This window comes from Phallusia mammillata, chromosome 5 (genome assembly GCF_965637545.1).
Source record: "Phallusia mammillata chromosome 5, kaPhaMamm4.hap1.1, whole genome shotgun sequence".
NCBI lineage: Eukaryota > Metazoa > Chordata > Ascidiacea > Phlebobranchia > Ascidiidae > Phallusia > Phallusia mammillata.
The window spans coordinates 21622236-21642326 of record NC_137256.1 but is presented as its reverse complement, the minus strand read 5'-3'; the positions used below and the strand labels follow the sequence as shown (position 1 = coordinate 21642326).

At 38.2% G+C, this 20091-nt stretch overlaps 2 protein-coding genes across 3 annotated transcripts; one reads left to right on the top strand and one right to left on the bottom strand.

Annotated features, from left to right (window-relative positions):
- Positions 1-28: 28 nt before the first annotated feature.
- On the bottom strand, positions 29-3495 carry LOC145229913 (fatty acid-binding protein 2, liver-like). 2 transcript variants are annotated; one of them, XM_080095257.1, is made up of 4 exons: positions 3361-3495; positions 2007-2179; positions 1628-1729; positions 29-1460 (listed from the first exon to the last, which is right to left on the bottom strand). In XM_080095257.1, exons 1-4 carry the CDS (start codon positions 3425-3427, stop codon positions 1410-1412), a joined length of 393 nt encoding a protein of 130 aa, XP_079951383.1. In that variant the 5' UTR covers positions 3428-3495; the 3' UTR covers positions 29-1409. The 2 variants fall into 2 exon arrangements, with proteins under 2 accessions (XP_079951383.1, XP_079951384.1); XM_080095258.1 differs by having other exon boundaries at positions 29-310.
- A 9288-nt stretch (positions 3496-12783) lies between these two features.
- Positions 12784-19274, top strand: LOC145227530 (uncharacterized). Its single transcript, XM_080092370.1, has 5 exons — positions 12784-12928; positions 14136-14222; positions 14538-14635; positions 16688-16783; positions 17097-19274. Exons 1-5 carry the CDS (start codon positions 12893-12895, stop codon positions 18397-18399), a joined length of 1620 nt encoding a protein of 539 aa, XP_079948496.1. The 5' UTR covers positions 12784-12892; the 3' UTR covers positions 18400-19274.
- Positions 19275-20091: the final 817 nt, after the last annotated feature.

Below are 20091 nucleotides of genomic sequence, written 5' to 3'. Positions count from 1 at the left end.
TAGCTTTATTTGCTGTCACGCTAACGGCTAGTAGACGAAGACTTGTATTGTAAAGTATTTTTTTGCACAAAAGTCGACTGACAGCAGTTACTGTCAATTGCAAAATCATTACACCAAACCAAATTTTCACTGTTGCAGATAAAAAAATTAATGAAACGGTTAATAAAGTGAGTAGACAATTTCGATGCAATGTACGTGGCAACACGTGCCATCTTCTTGTGAATGCAGGAAAGATACTCTGGGCGTCACCTAGCGGAAATTAAGTTCGCTCAAACGTCCGCTTGAAGGTGACATTGGCAACCGACAAAATCTAAAACAAAATTTCATCAGTGACATGAAGGGCCACAACAGTTACACCTGTTTATATCCACTTGAGTCACGTAGTTTTTACGTCTATTTTGGCCGTTATTCTATTATTAAACTTAAGAACAGATCCGTATTTAGTGTTCCCCTCTATGCTTTGTTTTTGCTTTTATAGCTTTTTCAAACGCTTACCTACATTCGCTACTGCAAAGGTTAATACACTCAAATTCGGTTTAAACTGAAATTGCTTTAATCTTCAACGAGACTGACTAACGTTAAAACGAACTAAAGGCAAACAAATTTACCCAGCAAGACTCGAAAGCCGTAACCAAGGTTTCCCTTAAGCTAAAAGCGTCACTATTGCCTTACAGTCCTTTCTGTGCGATTGTTTCATGGTTAGACAAATTCAATACTCCCTACTCTTAAGTTCCAATTTCACGTAAACAAGTAATATAAACGGTCCCCATTGAGCTTAGAGCGTCACTGTAGCCTTACAGGTCTTTCTCTGCGATTGCTTCATTTGCAGACAAATTCAATACCCATTTTTCTTCTCATACATTCCAATCTCACGTAAACATCTAGTACGAACGCTCTTTTATATATGAAGCAATGAAGGTCAACTTTTTCGTCTCAAACCAATGATGTTAACAGCTGTACACAAACTAGTTTATCGTGTGCTGTGATTCACACATTGCGGGGAATTTACTTGTCTGAAAAGGTTACAACCTATGTGCTTTCAAATGACTCGACATTTACATTACAATGTGATTTATAGCGTCTGAAATAGCGGAACTGAAAAATTACTCACGACGCATCAGCAAATGTACATTTTATTCAAACCAGTCGCTAGATATTCTCTCACGTTATCGGCTGGTAGACGATTAGACTTATATTTTAAAGTTTCATTTTTTACACAAAAGTTCACTGACAGCAGTTACTGTCAATAGCGAAATCTGAACGCCAAACTACATATTCACTGTTGCAGATAAAAAAAATTATGAAGCGGTCAATAAAGTGAGTAGACAATTTCGATGCAATGTACGTTGCAACACGTGCCATCTTCTTGTAAATTCAGGAAAGGTAATCTGGGCGTCACCTAGCGGAAATTAAGTTCGCTTAAACGTCCGCTTGAAGGTGACGTTGGCAACCGACAAAATCTAAAACAAAATTTGAGGTCTTGTCATGTAAAAAAGTAAATATAAATAGTTCTGATTGTGTAAGATTTTTATTGCGGTAGTTTTCACGCAGCTGATGCATCATTTTGACAATAAAAAAAAAAACGTTTTTCGTTACCTCGTCTTCACTATTTAACAACTTGACTTACATCATAGAGTAAATCGCCGTCCAATTCTCGACACGCACGAATGGTTGCCCCTGGTACTTTGTATTCTCCAAGCAATTTTCCATCTTCTAGTCGCACCACAGTCTAAACATTGTTTGGTTTTTAAATGTTAGATTTCAGATTGGAATATTATGATTACAAAGGCCAGTATAGCCAAACGTACAAGCTTGTTTTCTTGCTCAACCGGCAATTATAAACAACCCAATCCGACGTTTTGACGTCTTATTCGTGCGTCTTCACCCGGGTAATGTCACACTACCCAACAACACAATCATTCTTATAACACCACACAGGGTGAAAACATGCAATAGGGCACAAACATTGATAAAACCACTGATAAAAACTGTACTTCTAGACCTACGTCCATTTGTTTCCTCCCAGGCCCTGTGATCTTGGCTGGTTTTCCGATTTCGAAAGTATCGGTCCAAGATTGAGGTCCAGTTTTTGTCTCCACCGAAAACTGATCCCCACTTTGGTTGATGATTAGTAAGACCGGTGCGTTTTTGCCAGCCTGTATGTATTGATCGGGAACACCTGTTTTGCCACAAAATGTTAAACTCATAAAACAACGTATGTATGTAGTTTATACGCGGCCGAAAAGAGCTTTTTAATGGCCCTACTCGTGTAATTAATACTTTGTGTACCCTATAGAGTGTATATATACAATGTACAGTTTCATTCATAGAAAACGACGCATTAAATAAATGCTGAAGGGTCTGGGGGATAATTCGGAAACTCGGCTTTGCAAAGTTTTTGTACAACATCCCTTATCTAGATGCACGATGAACGTAATTACTTTGTATTATGGTTAAACTGTAGTCATGGAATAACAACCATACACAAACACCATTCAGTTTGAAATGTTTACTATATTGCATTCATTGCCGGTTACACGATTTCTATCGGAGGGCATAAATCTAATTTGTAGCAAAACACAAAGCTTACACACAAGCTCCGCGTGAGATTTAATGCAACTTGAGTTTCACTAGGGATCCTCAATCCAAAGCTGTAAGCAGGCCTTCAACGGAAAGTACAAGCGCGAAACCCGCCCCGATCCTGTTTTTCTTTTGAACAAAGCCGGAAACAGGCCCAAAAGTTGGCAAATTTGCGGCACAAATGATACTGAATGCAAAGTCAGGTCTTAATCTAGTCAGTTTTATTGAAATTTTAGCCCGAACCCGGCACGACTTTTAACTCTGTCTTGATCACCCTTTGCTGTTTGAACGTGGGTAAAAAGATTAACATTTGCACGTTGATGAAAAACGTTTGGACATTTTTGCAGGTTATAAGCAGCTTTCGCCGAATCGACACAAACGTTGAACATATTACTCCAATCGTGACGAAAATGCATGTTAGAATTTTTTATGTGCTTTGGTGATTGGGACACGAAAAATTACAGAAATCGTGTCATGGCTCCTGAATACTAAAAGGCTCCTGAATACCTGAAATACTAAAGAGTCCAGCTTTATATAAAGCATACTAAAACTATTATGTTTTTTTTTTCGTTTCACACTCGGCATCGCAAACGGTTTATTGATTTTTGTACTACCTTACCCTACTATATACACAAAACTAAAAGAAATCAACAAACTGTGTGTGAACTTAAGTATATGACGGTAAAGTCATGTTTTTAATGACATTTGTTAGCCAAAGGTCACAGTTACAATAGCACATTTACCACATCTTTACAAGTTTGCGCTGACATTTTTACGTACCCATCAGACCCATGAAGGCTTCGTAACCCTCCTGGGTTTGCAAAACCCAAGTGCCGCCAAAACTCATGGTTGCTAATTTTATTTAATTTTTTTTTGTATTTTCAGTTTTTATAATTTTTTGTTCTGTATTTGACAGGATCTGCAAAAAAAGAAACAAGTTTTTTGGTTTTAATTTTGTGCTTAAATAGTCCTTGTCATATAGTTCCGTTAGATTAATTCGTTTTAAGTAGCTAGGCATACATATCGATCTGAACCAGGCTCACTAATACCTTTCTACGTATCACTTTTGTCCTAAAAGCTATGCCTGTTTTTTCGTAGTGTCTTTTTCACAATTTGAAAACACAGAGATACTCTCTAAAACTAGCCAGTCACTACATTTGGTTATGGATAACCTTCCATTGGTTGCCACATCACAAATTCATTTCACGTACCACCATTATATCCACTCTGCCTAAACATAATTTCTACCAGCTGAAAGCGTACGTGCAATTGACATGTAACATGAAAATTCGTATCCATATAGGCAAAATTCCTTCAAATCTTTTTTAGAAGGCAAGCCTATATTCAGAAAAAGAGTATTAAATCAGGATGTTAACTCCCGAGCTGAGGTTAGAAAAACACAAACGCTTCTATACAGGCGCCACGTGTCTGAACCAAGTCTTGAACAACTAAGGTAAAATTCTTTTTTTGAGCCAACACTTGCAATCAAATCTTCGTCGATCTCATGAACTCAATCATAAGAGACCACAAAGACCTTTTGAACCAAAGCAATTTGCTAAATGAGCTTCCGACCTCAATTGAAATCGTTCTAATATGGAATGTCGATACCTATCATAGTAGCCCTATGTCCGCCCGCTGACCCTAACGCTGCTGTTTTTAAGTTTAAATTTGCGCTTGTGTTGTAAGAACATGCATACGTGACTGTTGGACAATGAACGCTTTAATTTATTACCTTGTGTGGGTTTGCATTGACCAAATCGTGACAGCTTGTCAAATATTAAACGAATGTTCAAGCTAAGAGCTGGAAACTGTATTTTTAATTTAGCTTGTTTTTGTTTGACTGCTCTTGGGACAATTTTTTTATGCTTACAAAAGAGGTCTGGTTTATATTTTGCCAACTTTCCCTAGAGAACAATACTCAACTATAGGAGCGCCTTCCACTTTAATTAAAGCACATCTAAATAACTGAGCTTTTGGAGTACTTTGTATAAGTTTGAGCGTACGTTAACCTCTTTGCACTTTGCTTTGTTATTAAACGGAAACGTTAAAATCGGGTCTGTTTGTCCGACTGAGGGCATGTGCAAGCGGTGGCATTCACAAAAAAGCATGCAAAATGCAAATAAATGAAAACGTGTTGCATTGTGGAAACACGATTTAAGACGTGATAATGAACCTTTGACTGCGTCACATTTGTCAGCACGATAGCATGTCACTTTCTTCCAATTAAAGTCCAGTGGTTCTTAACCTTATACGGATCGCGTACCACTAGACGACTTTCGATCGCTCCATACCACATAAACCCTATTTAAATGGGTAGCCTAAGAAATAGGCCTATTTTTTCCACCAGGCTAAGATATTTTCTAAAACGAGCAAGGCTAGGAATTTCAAAAGAATGTCAAAAACACTGCTAATGCTGATCAGTTGGGTCAGTTAAGTACATTTTTGATCTGACTTCAATTAAGTGTTACAGAAAGCTACTCGCGTACCTCCTGAAAAGCTCCGGTGTACTACTAGTGGTACGCGTACCACAGGTTGAGAATCACTGAAAACTAGAGTGTAAAATTACCGCGAAAGCAAAAACAAACCAATTATATCACTCTCTTGCTAACTCATTTCATAACCGTTAACTTATAAGGCTTCTTAATAGGCACGATTCTTAACAAGACAAAGCAGATTCCCTTAGGTTTCCAGAGATTATAACACATGTTGAAATGCGCCGCTCTAATTTACATCTCGCCCCACGAGACCGTCTGACCCCTACCGCGTCAAGGTCAAAGTTCCAATTGTGGCTTTCAACTTCAATACTTGGAACCTTCCAATGGGGTCAAAGACTTTTTACGAAACCACAACATTCGAATGAAAGTTGAATCAATCGCAAGGGCTTCGTCATATGGGACCCGTTTTTTTGTGTGGAAAGTAACGGTTTCAAAACGTCACATTAAAACAACGAAATTATTCCAATATCTGACTTAAACTCATGTCAAATGGGCAACATATCGTACAGATAATGAAAATATTACGTTGACAAGGTCGCAAAGAATCGTTAAACTTTTGCATATGATCCATGATCTAGCAAATACTCGACATGTTTATGTTTCTGTTTTTCTGGAGCATCATTCTCTTTTTTTAAAAACATGTTCACAATTTTAGTTATACAAGCTAAACTGTCTCATAATTAACAAATAACTTTTCGTACGCCTAGTAACTTCATCCTATAGAGGCTGATCCACAAAACACTGCTTCTCAATTAGTTTGAACGTTGCCCTGTTTGCGAGTACTTTAACCGCAGTCGACGCAAAAGGCAGTTGCCATAACTACCGTAACGAGGTCGAACTTATGACCTTGTCTGAATAAACTCGTCGCCAAATAGACCGTTAAAGTTTTCATACCGCTTAGTGCGACCGTCGTTTTAGGCCTCGATGACAGATGGGTTTGTTTGAATTCATTCACACCAAAACGGCCCTCTAAAATGATTTCACCTGCCTCTGAATTTTATGCGGTTTATCAACTATTAATCAAAGCAAACTTTAGTTCAAACGGTATACATTTTATGCAAAGGAATACGTATTTTGTCACATCTTTAAAATTTTGTCAAGATCAGTACGACATATATTGAAATAAGTCAACAAATTTAACTTTAAGTAACCCTAGGATGGTGATAAAACTGTCATATTTGATTTTCCTGTACTCAATTTATGTTCGTATAAGTGCATACCAACACATGAATTTGTGCATGTTTGTCTACTCGATTTTGAAAATTTTGATCGGTATTTGGTGGTTAGCCATAGATTCAGCAGAAAAAAGTTACAAGGGTCCAAGAATAACTTCTTCAACCAGTGGGGTAAATGCAGGCTACTATTGTTTATAATTGTTTTTTATTTGTTATGCAAAGAATTTTCGTATCAAACCACGTATGTAAATACCACTTGACCGATGTGACCAGCCTGTATACACTTTATAAAAAAGCTGTAGCCAACCTGTAAATACTACATGGCCTCTGTGGCAAACCTACAAGGGTAAATAAGGCCTGATCGTCGTGTTATTTCCATTACAAACCCAAACCTCAACTCAAATAGCTCTAACCGTCATAGTATTTAGAAAGCGTGCACAGGCTGGTCACCACGGCCACAGCGGTCACAGTGGTCAAGTGGAATTTCCATGCGCCACTTTTGTTGGGCACAAATTAGTGCAGCATGACAGAGAAATGTAATTGTAAAAGGGTACATTATTTGCATGCAAGTTAACGCATCATCCACTAATATTAAATATTTAGATTATGTGTTAACATGTTTATCAGTTACGGCACAATTATTGTTATTGTTGTAAAAAAATAATATTAAATTTCTTGCAGCAGCTAAAACAAGCCGTGCGGTCGAGGATTAATTCGCTGTTTTGATTTTGAAAGATGACGCAAGATCACGTGAGTTTAGTCAACCAGCAAACAAAAGAAAAAAATGGCGCCAAGTTCTTTTGTAAATAAACGTGATGCGTTAAAATGTGCGACAACGTTAGATTTAGTCTGATATGTTCTACCACTGAATAACGCACACTTTAATGAAAGATTACCCTCAGTCAGCTGTTTATAATTGTTGTCAAATGATTGTCATTGACAAAGGTAAGATAAGAGGTTAATAAAAAAGTTCCAGCAAAACAGAATTGTTTGGTATTCTAAAGTAGTGTTTTTGTTCTGTTTAGAGGAGTATTATTTTAACAGTATTGTACAATAATGTCATGTCATTCTGCTTCAAATGACTTCGTGGAAGTGGAACTGGCAGTTTTTAAAACGGAGAATGTTGTTTTTATATGTTTACCTTGCTTACTGTCTTGTAGACTGTAGACAGACGTGTAGTGTTTAATTAACACTGTAAACGTAAGTGTATGTATGAAATAATGCCAACTTATGATAATTAAATCAGAATTTTGAACAATAAAGCAGAACCAAGGACAAACTACTTTCCCATTCTTGGTTGCGTAGCAACTGCCATACGAGATTGAAATGTCAAGCACACACAGACGAATTTGGCTTTATGCTGTTGACAGGCTTATGTAGGACGACTTGACGAGTGGTATGTATTTACATATTTGATTGCAAACCTGAACGTGCCGTGGATGCAGACTAGAGTAATAGTTTTACTGTTCCAAAACGTAGGCAGAGGACAAGTTTTAATGTATTGAGAATGATAAGCCTTAAGTCAGTACTAGCCTGTTTAGTGTACCGTACCGACGGTGCTAGTCGACTGTACAGAAAGCCTCAGGCAACAGGCATGTTGCATCATCCGGTTTACGTGGGTTACTAAATCAAAGATATTCGTTGAAGCAGTGCCGGTATGTCTTAATACCTATCAGAAACGTTTATGATTTTTCTACTTATTAACATTATTTAAATTTAATAGGTTTTCAGTATTAATGTTCCTTTCAAACTAACTTTCAAGATATTTGTGTGTTTCTTCACAACAAGACAGTACAAGATTTGACTTACAGTGTTGGCAATACCTTGGTGTAAAAATGTAAACAATGCGTGTGTTGTACTTACGAAGTGTTTAGAAGACATATGGCACACAAAAATGCTACGTTTTGCTTTACGAAGCTAGCGACAGGAAGCAGGTGGTTCGCGACTATTCAGTGGATAAATGTCAACATCCCGTTGAAAACAACAGACTGGAAACAAACGCTTAAGGGTTTGTTCTGTGGTATTGTTGTTATTCGAACGACAGATGTATAAAGTAAAAGCGACCAGTGCCAGATTTAGTGACCAGATGTGGCCTATGGTATGTAACCTCTTTATTACATGTATCAGCTATCAGTTAAGCATAAACAAAAGCTGTAAGGCCTCTTAATGACTTGTGTTTATTTCCGTTCAGCCGGCTTATGTCGGTTCGTTCTGTTGTTTTTCACTATCTAATCGCCAATTAATCGTCATGTTATTAAAGTGTACATTTTGTTCAATCGGTTAAGTGAAGTTGTCTACATCAGATTAATATGTAAAAAAATTGATTGATTATAAAATTAACGCCATAGCGGACTTTGACAGTGTCCCATTCACGCGGTGCACAAGCCTTAGTTGCGCAACTTGGGCAAATAAACAAGGTCACGCATACCTCACTGATAAAAGTTTCTGACGTGACCAAAGCATGAACTTTTGTGAGTGCATTGGACCGAGCGCCATAAAGTCCAACTTTGCTTTTGTGGCTATGTGCTTGGTTTGGTTAGCAGGTGTTTCTGCTTTGTCAGCTGTTATCATGCCGTGACTAAGTAAATCATCGTGACAAGGGCAAAAAATGCGTATTCGCCGGCTTTTTTCGTATTATCCGAAAATGCCGACATGACTTGCAAAATGGGCATCAAATTGCGAGAATAGTTTAGGCATACTTCGCATAATTGTCGTCAGTTTCAGCCAAGTTTGTTTGGATAGTTAGATTTTTGATCTTATGACTTTGAGGGAATTTCCAGGTCTTGGGTTCCTTGACAAGCAAGTCAAAACCGTTGTGGTATTTCCGCAATGCATTAAGTCATCTTCTCTGTTAAAGTCCTGTGATATATTAGCCCTGTTTACAGTTTTTACGATTCGTAGGTTACGCCCACGTTATAGATTAGACCTTTACGTTGTCATCTCGGAGGTATAGCCTAGTGGCATGGTGGGCGTTCGTTTGAAACAACACATATGATTAGCATGATTAGTTGCCAGTTGTCGGTTGATGGAAGACAGTATTTTCGTGCTAGTGAACGTATCTCTACCTAGTTTAAGGATTCGAAGTAAGCTAATTGCCAAGTTGTCCGTCGAATTAAAGAAAATTTATTGTTCACCTATGCAATTTTAATTCGGCTTTTTTGTCAGTTGTGAAAAAATGTTTTGTGTTCACAGGGTCAAAAACTAAATTCAAATTTGTTTTTTTTCGAGACTTTTTTTCACAGAAATTTTTATAATATCCGATATAGACCAATGGCACAGTAAAATATCTTTGCAACCTATAACCAGTGGTGGGATTCAGCCGGTTCGCACCGGTTCTATAGAACCGTCTCACGAAATTTTATAAGATTAGCGAACCGGTTAGCATTACTGGTTACTGTCAATGGACTTTTTGTATCAGAACGGGCTGAAAAATATGACTTTCGTGATAGAACCCGCTGACAAAAAAATTAAATCCCACCACTGCCTATAACCCCTAACAAAAATAATTCGCTGTACGAAACGTGACTTTCAACGGTGTGGTCTTACTACGACTGTAAAATAGGTCAGGGTTTAAAGCGTTCGTCGAGCACCTGTCAAGACTCTTTCACGCAAGGCATACAAGTGCTAAAACCCTGACCTATTATCGACTCTGGTAATTGCTTGTAGTTGGCGTGATGCCCCAATATTTGACTAGTGTCGACAAACTAGTACGTTCCTTTGCAGTGCAGCGACGACAAGTTACCGTTTAGTTTGTTTTTAGGATCGAGAGCCCACTAAGGCGATTACTGGTGTGACAAAACTAACAGTTTGTACAGAGAAAAAAAACGGGTAAACAAACTAGACATGAATACACGCTGTTTGCAGATCCAGGGTGTTTAGGTACAGTTTAGCTCAGAGTTAAGGCTGGCAATAGGAAATACAAATTTTAATGAATTTAGGAAAATTTGCGCCGCTATTTATTTCTTGTGATTTTCCAAATAACGTTATGCGCAAAAAATCTGTTTGTTAACCAACTTACACGAAGCTTTGCGCCTTGTATTTTTTACGTTGTGTCAGACAGGTTTGTTTTTAGCAGGCGCGTTTTGTTTTTGCCCAGTCATTGACGCAACACAGTAATTGTTATTGCCTGTTGTTTTGCCATGTTTTATAGTCTGTTGTTTGCAGCGGGACTGAAACAAGTGCGTAACAGAGCAATGGTATGTTGTAATCAGTTGTTATATTTCGAGCATTTTCGTGCATAAATGGCAGAGGATTCGAAAATGCTCTTCATTGTGTGCTGAACATTGCTGATTTAATCAACAGCAGGCATTGTACGATAGTTTTTGTTTTGGAAAATTGACTATTTTACAGTTTTCTTGGTTGCAATGATTGTTTTGAGCCACCTCGAAAAATAGTATTTGCTATATTTTGGGGAAAAAGGTTCACTGTACAAACCTATACGAAGGAAAAATCTAACATACAATATAGTCATTTTTGCCTGGTGAGCCCATAAAAAAGCCATAAATAATTCAATAGTTAGTCTGTTCTGTGTCCTGAACGCCAAGGTAGCGAAGACGCCGCGTCTTTTGATACACCAAAGTGCTTTTGCGTTTTCAAATGCAAGTGATATCACGCAGAGAGCCTGGCAGTTCCAGTCGTCATGCTACGTTGTTTTAATGATTTTGGCCTGAATTCAGAATCGTCGTTTGTTTGGAAATCCCAGTTTGCCTGCGAAACGACCAATTATGTCTGTGAAGTGGAACAACTAAATGTCAGAATTGCAATTGTTCGTAAGTCCGTGGTCGACCGATGTAGAAGTGAAAATGAAACGCAAAATAAGACAAAACTGACTGCCCAATTTAGACTGAAACAAAGCAGTTTAGAAACATTTCTATGCCAAGCGTAAACGTCGATTTAAAAATAGTTTTAAAGGAATTAAATTTTCTACAGTAGAATGTATTCCATACATACAAGCTCACTGGCTATTATGTTTTGAGTAAGCTACTTTCTTTAGTCCATTTGTAGTGTTTTATTTCGCAAAGCAGTTGAATTATAACGTGCAGTGCACAATACTGTAGCGGAAAGAACGGTTTCAGTACCAACGGCATTTTTGCGAACACAACGGAAAAGCGTATTAGTTTTGGTCTGTACGTAGCATACAGTAATGCTTCTTCAATAGGCAGCGCAAAAATACACCAAATACCCTAGTACTGCTTAATAAATAAGTTGAAACTAAGCATTCCATCGCAGCATGTGGTTTTTAATTGCAAATCGCTAGTGCTTTGTTCAGCTTGCAACCATGTCACAAACTTTCTCCTCTACTAGTTGGTTGTTGTCATTTGAAAGTGTTAACGTAGCTAGTGTAAGACTCCGGGCATTGTGATGCTTCATCAGCAAGATTATAACCAACCACAAAGGGCAATCTAAATTGGTCGGCTGCTTTCATCAGTTAGATTGATAGTGTTATTGTGTCATGTTTAAACTGTTATAGGTTATAAGCTTGCAGGTACTGAGTTACAGAAATTGCAGGTTTTAAAGCCTATTTTGTTGTAACGGTTTGGGATGAAACGTAGTAATCTTTCCTTTTAAGGAAATTTCCTTTTAAGTAAAGCAACTGCGACGATTCAGGGTCATTTTGATCAAATCAGGAAATTTTAGCGTGAAAATTTCAGGGTCATTCATTTGTTTTACGAAAACCAGTGCATTTCGTTATAGATTCTCGTTAAAATAACGCAAAAATCTATAACTTTTACTTCATTTGTCCAATCTGAGTTATTTGTCAAATTGCAGTGAGTTTATTTAATGTTCACATTCAGTGTACAGTGTATATCATCGTACGGTGTTCTTGCATTTTGGAATGCTTTTAACATAGAGCCACTCCTTACTAAAAAAAACAATGACATATCCTACTTAAATTTGTGTTGCAATCCAGTCAAACCATATTGGGATGTTTGTTAAACACTAAACTCAAGTTCCGCTTTCGACAACGCTGTTCCGTTTCCTTGATTCGGTCATTGTAGAGTGCAAACAGTCTTTATCATGGTAAAAACCAGTCACAAGCCACCGCTCTGTTCCTTTTTTCTGCTTTAACAGCTGCCAAATCACCCGAGCGCCATTACCATAGCCAGTAGTTGGAAAACATGCGCATACGGGCTGCAGCCGAATTTGGAATACAGGCCAGTTATTTGCAGTATCAATTTGTTATTGAGAATATACGAACAGGTATTAAGAAATAATGTGATTTCAGTCCTTATTCGAATTACCAAGTTAGAGTTGTAAGTCGGACATGGCTTTTCAGGTCGGGTTCTGGCTTACCGGATTAAGGCATGAGTTTTAACCAAACCGACTTAAATCAGACCAAATTTGGGCGTTTTTGGAAAAGAATCGGTTTTAGGCTTGTAGTTTCGAGTTCGGGGCCCAATTTCAGGCCCACGTACATCTTTGTATCAAGTAATGAAGCCAAAACAGACAAAAGAAGTTGTATTTAACGCCCAACTCACAGTATTCTTTTTATCAATAGGCCTGATCTGCAAAAGGCGTTATACCGAACCATTTTTCACAGCAGTATGATTTTTTTTCAGAAACTTATAGCTTAGGGTTCGCTTTGTACTGCTGGTGGCCTGCTCTTTTATATGCATCGTATGTTAACCTTACCTCACAAGGATGCATCGACAAAGCGGAAATACCTCGCATCAGAAGGTAAACCTCTTCTAGGAAATGTCTTCCTGCTTAACCTTGTCGCAAACTGACAATTATTTTTTTGCATAAGTGCCGTGTGACAGAAACGACGTACAAACGGTGTCATACTGAACCTATTAATAATATTTTAAGCAAGGGTGGTGCAGTCTTTGTTTCTGATAGGCAAAATTCAATTACCATGATTAGACTGTGTGCCGCACCTTTATATAACACAAGTTCACTTTACTTTATAGAGATCTTCTGGCAATTGTATTTATAAACCGACGTTTCGACGTCCTATACCGGTCGCCTTCATACGGGTTTAAACATCGTTAGAAAATTACAATTGCCAGAAGAGCTTTCTAAAATTGATGTTATGCCTGGTAGCAATAGCTAATTGATACCCGTTAACATCGCATAAATGTGAACTACATTGTCATGTGATTCGATCATTGTTAGGTTGCTTAAAACTAGAGATGTACCGAATATTCGGTTTGCCGAATTTATTCGGCCGAATCGGCCACTTTTGCAAAGATTCGGTTTCGGCCGAATAATTGGTTGCGATTCGGCCGAAACCGAATCTTTTACGAGCACCCATTTAAAGCGTTAAACGTGTCCTTTCTTCTTAGTACCAACGAAAATCGCGTCAATCATTATATTTTTTAACATATTGACGCTTTTCCCACTGCAGACAAAAAATCAGTAATTCATTGTCGGGTTGGCAATCATGCTTGAGGCAATGTTAAACCCCATAGAACTAAAATAAGGACGAAACACAACCATTCTATAATAATAACCATGTAGATAAACTTGTGTTTTCATGTCAAACGCGTAGCGTACGACTTTGCGTGACGTCATAAATGATTCGGTTGATCCGGCCGAATTTATTCGGCAAAACCGCCGAATATTCGGTTTCGGCCGAATCGAAATTTCGCCGATCCGGTACATCACTACTTAAAACTAGCACCGAACGCATTAATGTGCACTATACACTGAAATAAATACTTACGGGGCTACACTTCATTTAAATGTCTCTGCAGACCGCACAGCCTTTGTTGAATGCGCTTTACACCCCTTAAGCATAAGGTCCAAACTTGTATGTACTCTAACACTATACACGCTGCATGAAATCAAACAAAGCACTGCATAAAAACGTTGAAAAATGTGAAAGTATTTGTTTTTTACTGATCTTCTATATGGTTGATCATTTGAAATCTCTTTTCGGCAGGAGTACATTTCAGTGAAGGTAGAAAACCCTATCATCAACAACACGCATGAAGATGGGAGATTTACTACATACGAAGTCACCTTACAGGTATAGATCGCCCTAAAGCACTAAAGAATAGGCCTTGGCCATTTTACTAGCATTGCACATAAAAAATACATTTTTTTCGTTTTTGCCGGCAAAAATATGACGCAAAAGGCTGTTTTATCATGTAACAACCCCATGTTGTATTTAAATACGTCAAAAACTTAATGATGCCTTTTAAACGGGCAAAATAATGTATCTATTTTAAAAAAAAATTATAATACACTGACACTGATAATCTGCCGCTCTTTTTGAGTAATTTTTGATATAACAACCCAACTTTCATGTTTTTAATGTAACCCGTTTCGTTTTGTGATTTAGACCAATAGCCCTTCATTCGCTGTGAAGCATTCAACAGTGGAAAGACGATATTCCGATTTCGTGTGGCTTAGAAGAGCTCTGGCCCGGACCACAGACGTGTAAGTACATTGTAGCATTGCGCAATTTAGGTTGACCCACATCAGCAAAACTGACGGATATAAATTCCGATTTCTGTTTAATGGCGTGATGCTAGTGTGAGGTCTTGCGCAAGTTCTTTTACATAAATAAATAGATCACCTGATGCGCTAAAACTGAACCGTCAGTCGTAATAGGAAAATAATAGCCATTTTTAACTCAAGTTTACGACCAAACATCGTAAAATGTATTGAAAATGGAAAATTAGTTTTCGTACTCTAGTCTTAATGGGTAAATACAAAACGTTACTTGTTTGCATTTTTTTTTGTTTCTTTTCCAAAAATAAGTTTTGGAAACAAATTCGACAAATTTTATTTCTCTGTCATATCATGATTAACGTTGCTTTTCAAACGTATTTTTTTGCACACAAATGTATTGTCTTGTATTTGTATGTGAAGCCGGTCCAAAAGCGTTAATTTCATTGGAGAGCATTCGGTATTTTTAACACCTTTGCCATTTCTAGCCATGTACAAACATGAATTTACGTACCGTAGCTTCGCAAAGAATATGGGCCTTACGTCGTCAATGGTTGTATAGATGTTCATGTCATTGTGTTTTAAATCACATTATAAAACATCGTGATCAAGTGACGTAGTGAACTGTTGCAATTCCCCAACAGAAAGGGCAACGAGAAGCTGTTTGCAACCTATTATTGTGTTTGTCGCTCATAAAAGTTACTACCCCTCGTGACTGCACAACAGATACCAGCAACAGTTATTGTTGTTTCACCTTTATTTGTGGCTGTAAAGATTAGGCGCAGTTTGTGCCATTGGGTTAACTAGTTTGGTGTAACTTGTTTTCGACATACCAGTTGAAGGACAAAAAAACCTGTTGCCATTCGACGCTAGGGAAATCCTATGTATGTTGCATTCCGCAAACAACTTATTTGTTGTTTATATCACATGCAATGGCGCTATAATATTGAACATTGGGTGTTGAAAAGGAAAATTTGATTATAAAAAAGGTTGGAAACATTGACATTTTGATTTACAATGCTTCAGGAATTTTAAACTTTTTATAATTCTTTATCCAATATTTAATCGTTTTAATTTGTTTTTCCCATTTCTAGTAGCGATTAGATGCTCAAAAATGATTTTTTTAGGTTCATTTTTTCACTTTTAAATTTGTGCACGGTTTATTATGGAATCCAACATCTTTACAAGTCTTTTAAAGCAAAACAGACGAAATAAGTTCTTTAAACGAAACATACAACACTGACCTACTTTTCGATCACACCAGCAGGCCTTAAATGCGTCAACATATTTTTAATTCGCTAGTTGTTTTGTGGGTGTGTCTAGGGTTGGGCCGGTTCACAAAAATATTTGTCACCGGCGCAAGTGGTTCTCTGTATTATGACGTAACAAACTGCCCGCGGGAGTCTTCAAGCCGATCGCGAGAGCGTTTTGTCAAATCCGCCCTACCCGCGAAACGTTTTAGCGCTTTCCACTATGACGTAGATAGAGCGGTTGTTGTTACGTCATATCGGCTATGTGTGAATTTCAATTGACAAACATGTCGGCACTTTTAAATAGTTGTGATGTAGAACTAGAAGCAACTTTACAATATTTATGTGTTTTTGTTTGTTTCGTTACAAAAACTGCATTCACATTTTCATTTAGTTTTGCATTTTTTCATGCTTATCTACACAAGCTGTTTCGAAACCAAAACTGTTGCAAATTTTCCAAAATCAACATGCTTTTGTGGGGTTAAATGAATAGAAGCACATGTTGTGCCATTTCCTGTTTGATAAAATTTGACATTTCTTATTTGGTTTAATTTGTTTTCACCATGTCGCGTGCTCCAGCAGCATGTATTCTGTTGACAGCACAACACCTAACCTACACTTTGTTTTTCGTACAGTTTTAGTGGGGGTACATTTTTTCTTTGAAAGTTGCCAAAGGTACACAAGAAAAAAGTTGAAAGCCTTACTCTGTGACATATGGCACATGTACTTTAGTGTGTAAAAGTATTTTAAAAGCATTAACAAGTATTTAAATGTATTTGTCTTTTTTTAGAAAACCACCTTCTCTTCCAATTGGACGAATCTTTGGTCTCTTTACCTCTTCATTTCTGGAAGAAAGACAAAAAGTGTTGACCGAATTTATGCGACAGTAAGTTATCTAGTTCTGTTCAAAAGCCATGTAACAACTACTTAAATTGCCTGTAAAAGAATGACAGCATTAGATATGCAACAAAAAAATCTGTATTTTGGTTACTATTACCAATTATCCGGTATTTTATCTGTGAAATATACCGTATGCGGGTGTTTATCGCTGTAATCGGCCCATAAACACTGATCCCCCAATTAACTACGTTTTAGAAGCTTTCGCCACATATGTCAATCTTATGTAAAACATTCAACTCTTTTCCTTTATACTTTTAAGTAGCATTTACATTACTAACTCTGCTTCTCTATCTTTACAGAGTTGTGCAGGAGACCTTGTTTTTATCCAACACCGCCTTGCATCTTTTCCTACAAACCAACTTGAAACGCCCGCAGATGGATGCAATCCTTAAGGACGCCAAACGTCGTGGCTCAATGGACTGCATTTCCCGCGCCGTCGCCCTCTACGGTGCCGTGCGTCCGACCAAACCAATCAAACTCTCCACATCTACCGCCAGTCTCTCGGACTCGGGGGAATACCGCGACGGTGCTTCCCCGCTTCTTCTTTCCCGATCCGCGCCGAATTTTCACAATCGGAGCTCGCCGCGCAGCTTCGGAACGCTCCGTCACATTGCAGAGACGGAACGCGACGACAGCTGCATGTCAAGCAGTGTCGGCAGCTCCCAGCCACGCAATAACAACCACGGCGACAAAGACGAAGACTGGGTCGTCCTTGAGCCCGAAAATGACGTCAGCGTCGATGACGTCACTTCTGACGCAATACCTTGCGACCGAATAGACAAGGACGCGTTCACAAAAGTTACATGGCAAGTCGGCAATACTCCAAAATCTTCGCCTGAAAAGCCAACTTGGAATGAATTCCGTATGTCCAAGTTTCTTTCAAGTAATTCATCTAGTCCTGTAAGAGAAAGAGAGGTGCTAAAGTCACGTGGTCTTGAATTCCGCGCTCGTAGCTTCGACAGTATGCTCGGTGGCGACGTCAAGCGACGACTTCGGGATACTCTGGCACGCGAGGGCGCTGTTCATCGTAGCAGTTCCGATAATGATATCATTGCGAAACGCTGCCAGCAAAAGACGAAAGCAACTGAAAAAGTTTTTGATTCGTCGCCTTTATCAGACAAAACACTGGATAAAAGTGATGTGCCCATAAAACAAGAATCACCAATCGAGCCCATCGAAAAAAGTAAAAACGAACAAGAAATTTGCCAATGTGAAAAAGAACAATTGGTTTCTGAACAAAACTCGGAAGATTTAAACAAAGAAGCTATCAACAACAAAAACAATACGAAGATCACTGACACGGATTCTACTTTTGTTAAGCAATCCTCGCCGCCTATTCCAATTCGCAAGCCATTTCTCAGTATTCGTTCTCATTCTGCGGACGATTGCCTGCAAGCATCCCGAAAAAATCCGAAATGTTCCGAAGAAATACGAAGATCAATGCCGAGCAGTCTTTCCTCGACGACTTCCTGCGAACAAGCGATTACGTCATCGATTGATTCCGGTGTAGGTGGAAGTGATGACGACAGAGTTAGTGGAAAATTTTCAATTCCTGCGCTTAAGAAATCGCGCATTCCTTTGTTGGTCACGGTGCCCAAATAAAGCGACTCTTACAGCCAAAAAAGTGCCAATTGGGCGACTGCTTTCAAGGAGTATGCCAAATGCCTTTGCCACATCGCGTGAGTGGAAGACAAAATAGAATCGTTTTGTTATTTATTCAGCTCGGTAGGCTTTTAACAATCGGTTACTTTATTGGTTTTGTGTACTGCCTGGTTTGTTGCTTTGCATTTATGTCCTGACCTCACTTAAATTTGAAGCTGTATGCTGAAGTTTGATTTGACTGCCATGCAAGTCTACACCCACTGGTGTGAGCATACGTTTCTTTTAGGCAAACATATTGCCTAAACACCAACCAAGCAATAAAATTTAAACCACTTTTTAGGGTTTAAACCTAAAAAATACAGGTTTGTTAAGTGATTAGGCTTTGGGTGTGAAAAGCAACTGCAAAATCACTTTGCTATTTACAAAACTGATTTATTTGGATATTCTGTTTTAAATCTCGATATTTTGTTGTTGTTTTTCCACTTGGACAGAATACTTTGCATTTTAACTGTTCACAATATTTTACCGATGAACCTTTCAAAAACATTTTTTGCAACACTTTTTATTTTCTGTCAAATCCTTAAAAAAATGTTTTCTTCTTCGACAAAAATTGTAATGTTTTTGATTTTGCGCTAAGGTACACTCACATGTCAAATTAAAATTCCCCGAATTTGTGATTATTCACTCAAAATCCACTAGTGTTGCCGTTCTTCGATCACATTTTTGCGTACTTACCTTGTTCTTTCTTCGTCCCGATTATTTTCTCTTTCGTCTCGCGTTTGTTGCATTTTTCTCCATGCTTCGAGTTAGGATTTTGCTTGTGCCTCGAGCACCACAGACACAGTGCAATAAACTGCTTTTCATTTTACCGCGAACCTTTAAACGTCTCCATTACTTTAAAGGAAATGAGGAAAGTTTTAAATACCTTGCATTATCTTATGCAGTACATATATCCTTCACTGCAAAAAAACATCAGATTTTCATATCTTTTGTTCAGGTTACGTTGGACAACAACAACATATTGTGTTTATATGAAAGAAAAATTAAATGAACCAAAGCAAGTCTCTAGACCAGGGCTTCTCAAACTTTCTTGCTCTGCGACCCCATTTTAGAAAAGAAATTTCTACGTGACCCCTTGAAGGGTGTAGCCTATACACGTGAATGGTGCTTAAACAATAAATTTACGCATTTATACCATGTATTCTGACAATGTCATAATAACGCACGATGCTTCGCGACCCCAAAATTATATTCCGCGACCCCAATTCGGGTCGCGACCCACAGTTTGAGAAGCCCTGCTCTAGACAACGATACGAAACATTAAAAAGTATCGCGTATTGACAGCAAACACCTAAAAGAAAGACAGGTAGTCGATAAGGGATTGAAAGTAGCCTACAAGGCAACGCTATTTTTAAAGGCTGAATTTTGGACCTAAATGTGGTGATATAAGGCCGAGTGTTAAGTCAGGTCCGAATCAAGCCTATTTTATTTAAACTCAACCCCAAAAGCGTGACTCGACTTTTAACTCTGGTGTCTTATATTTCTAGTAATAAAAAATGACGTTCAACTGGTTTAATGCCAAACAAAATAGTAGTTGTTTTTCAAGAACTTGTATGTTTGCTGACGTTTCGCCCACCACCAGAACGGTAGAACTTCTTCAGAGCAATGAATGATATATTGCGAGCACATGAG

Coding starts and splice junctions, on each gene's coding strand:
- LOC145229913 (XM_080095257.1), bottom strand. CDS start 3,427: ATGAGTTTTGGCGGCACTTGGGTTTTGCAAACCCAGGAGGGTTACGAA. Junction 2,180..3,360: donor AGCCTTCATGGGTCTGATGG/GTACGTAAAAAT, acceptor GTGGCAAAACAG/GTGTTCCCGATCAATACATA. Junction 1,461..1,627: donor ACGGCGATTTACTCTATGAT/GTAAGTCAAGTT, acceptor ATTTTGTTTTAG/ATTTTGTCGGTTGCCAACGT.
- LOC145227530 (XM_080092370.1), top strand. CDS start 12,893: ATGCATCGACAAAGCGGAAATACCTCGCATCAGAAG. Junction 14,223..14,537: donor CATACGAAGTCACCTTACAG/GTATAGATCGCC, acceptor TTTGTGATTTAG/ACCAATAGCCCTTCATTCGC. Junction 16,784..17,096: donor TTGACCGAATTTATGCGACA/GTAAGTTATCTA, acceptor CTATCTTTACAG/AGTTGTGCAGGAGACCTTGT.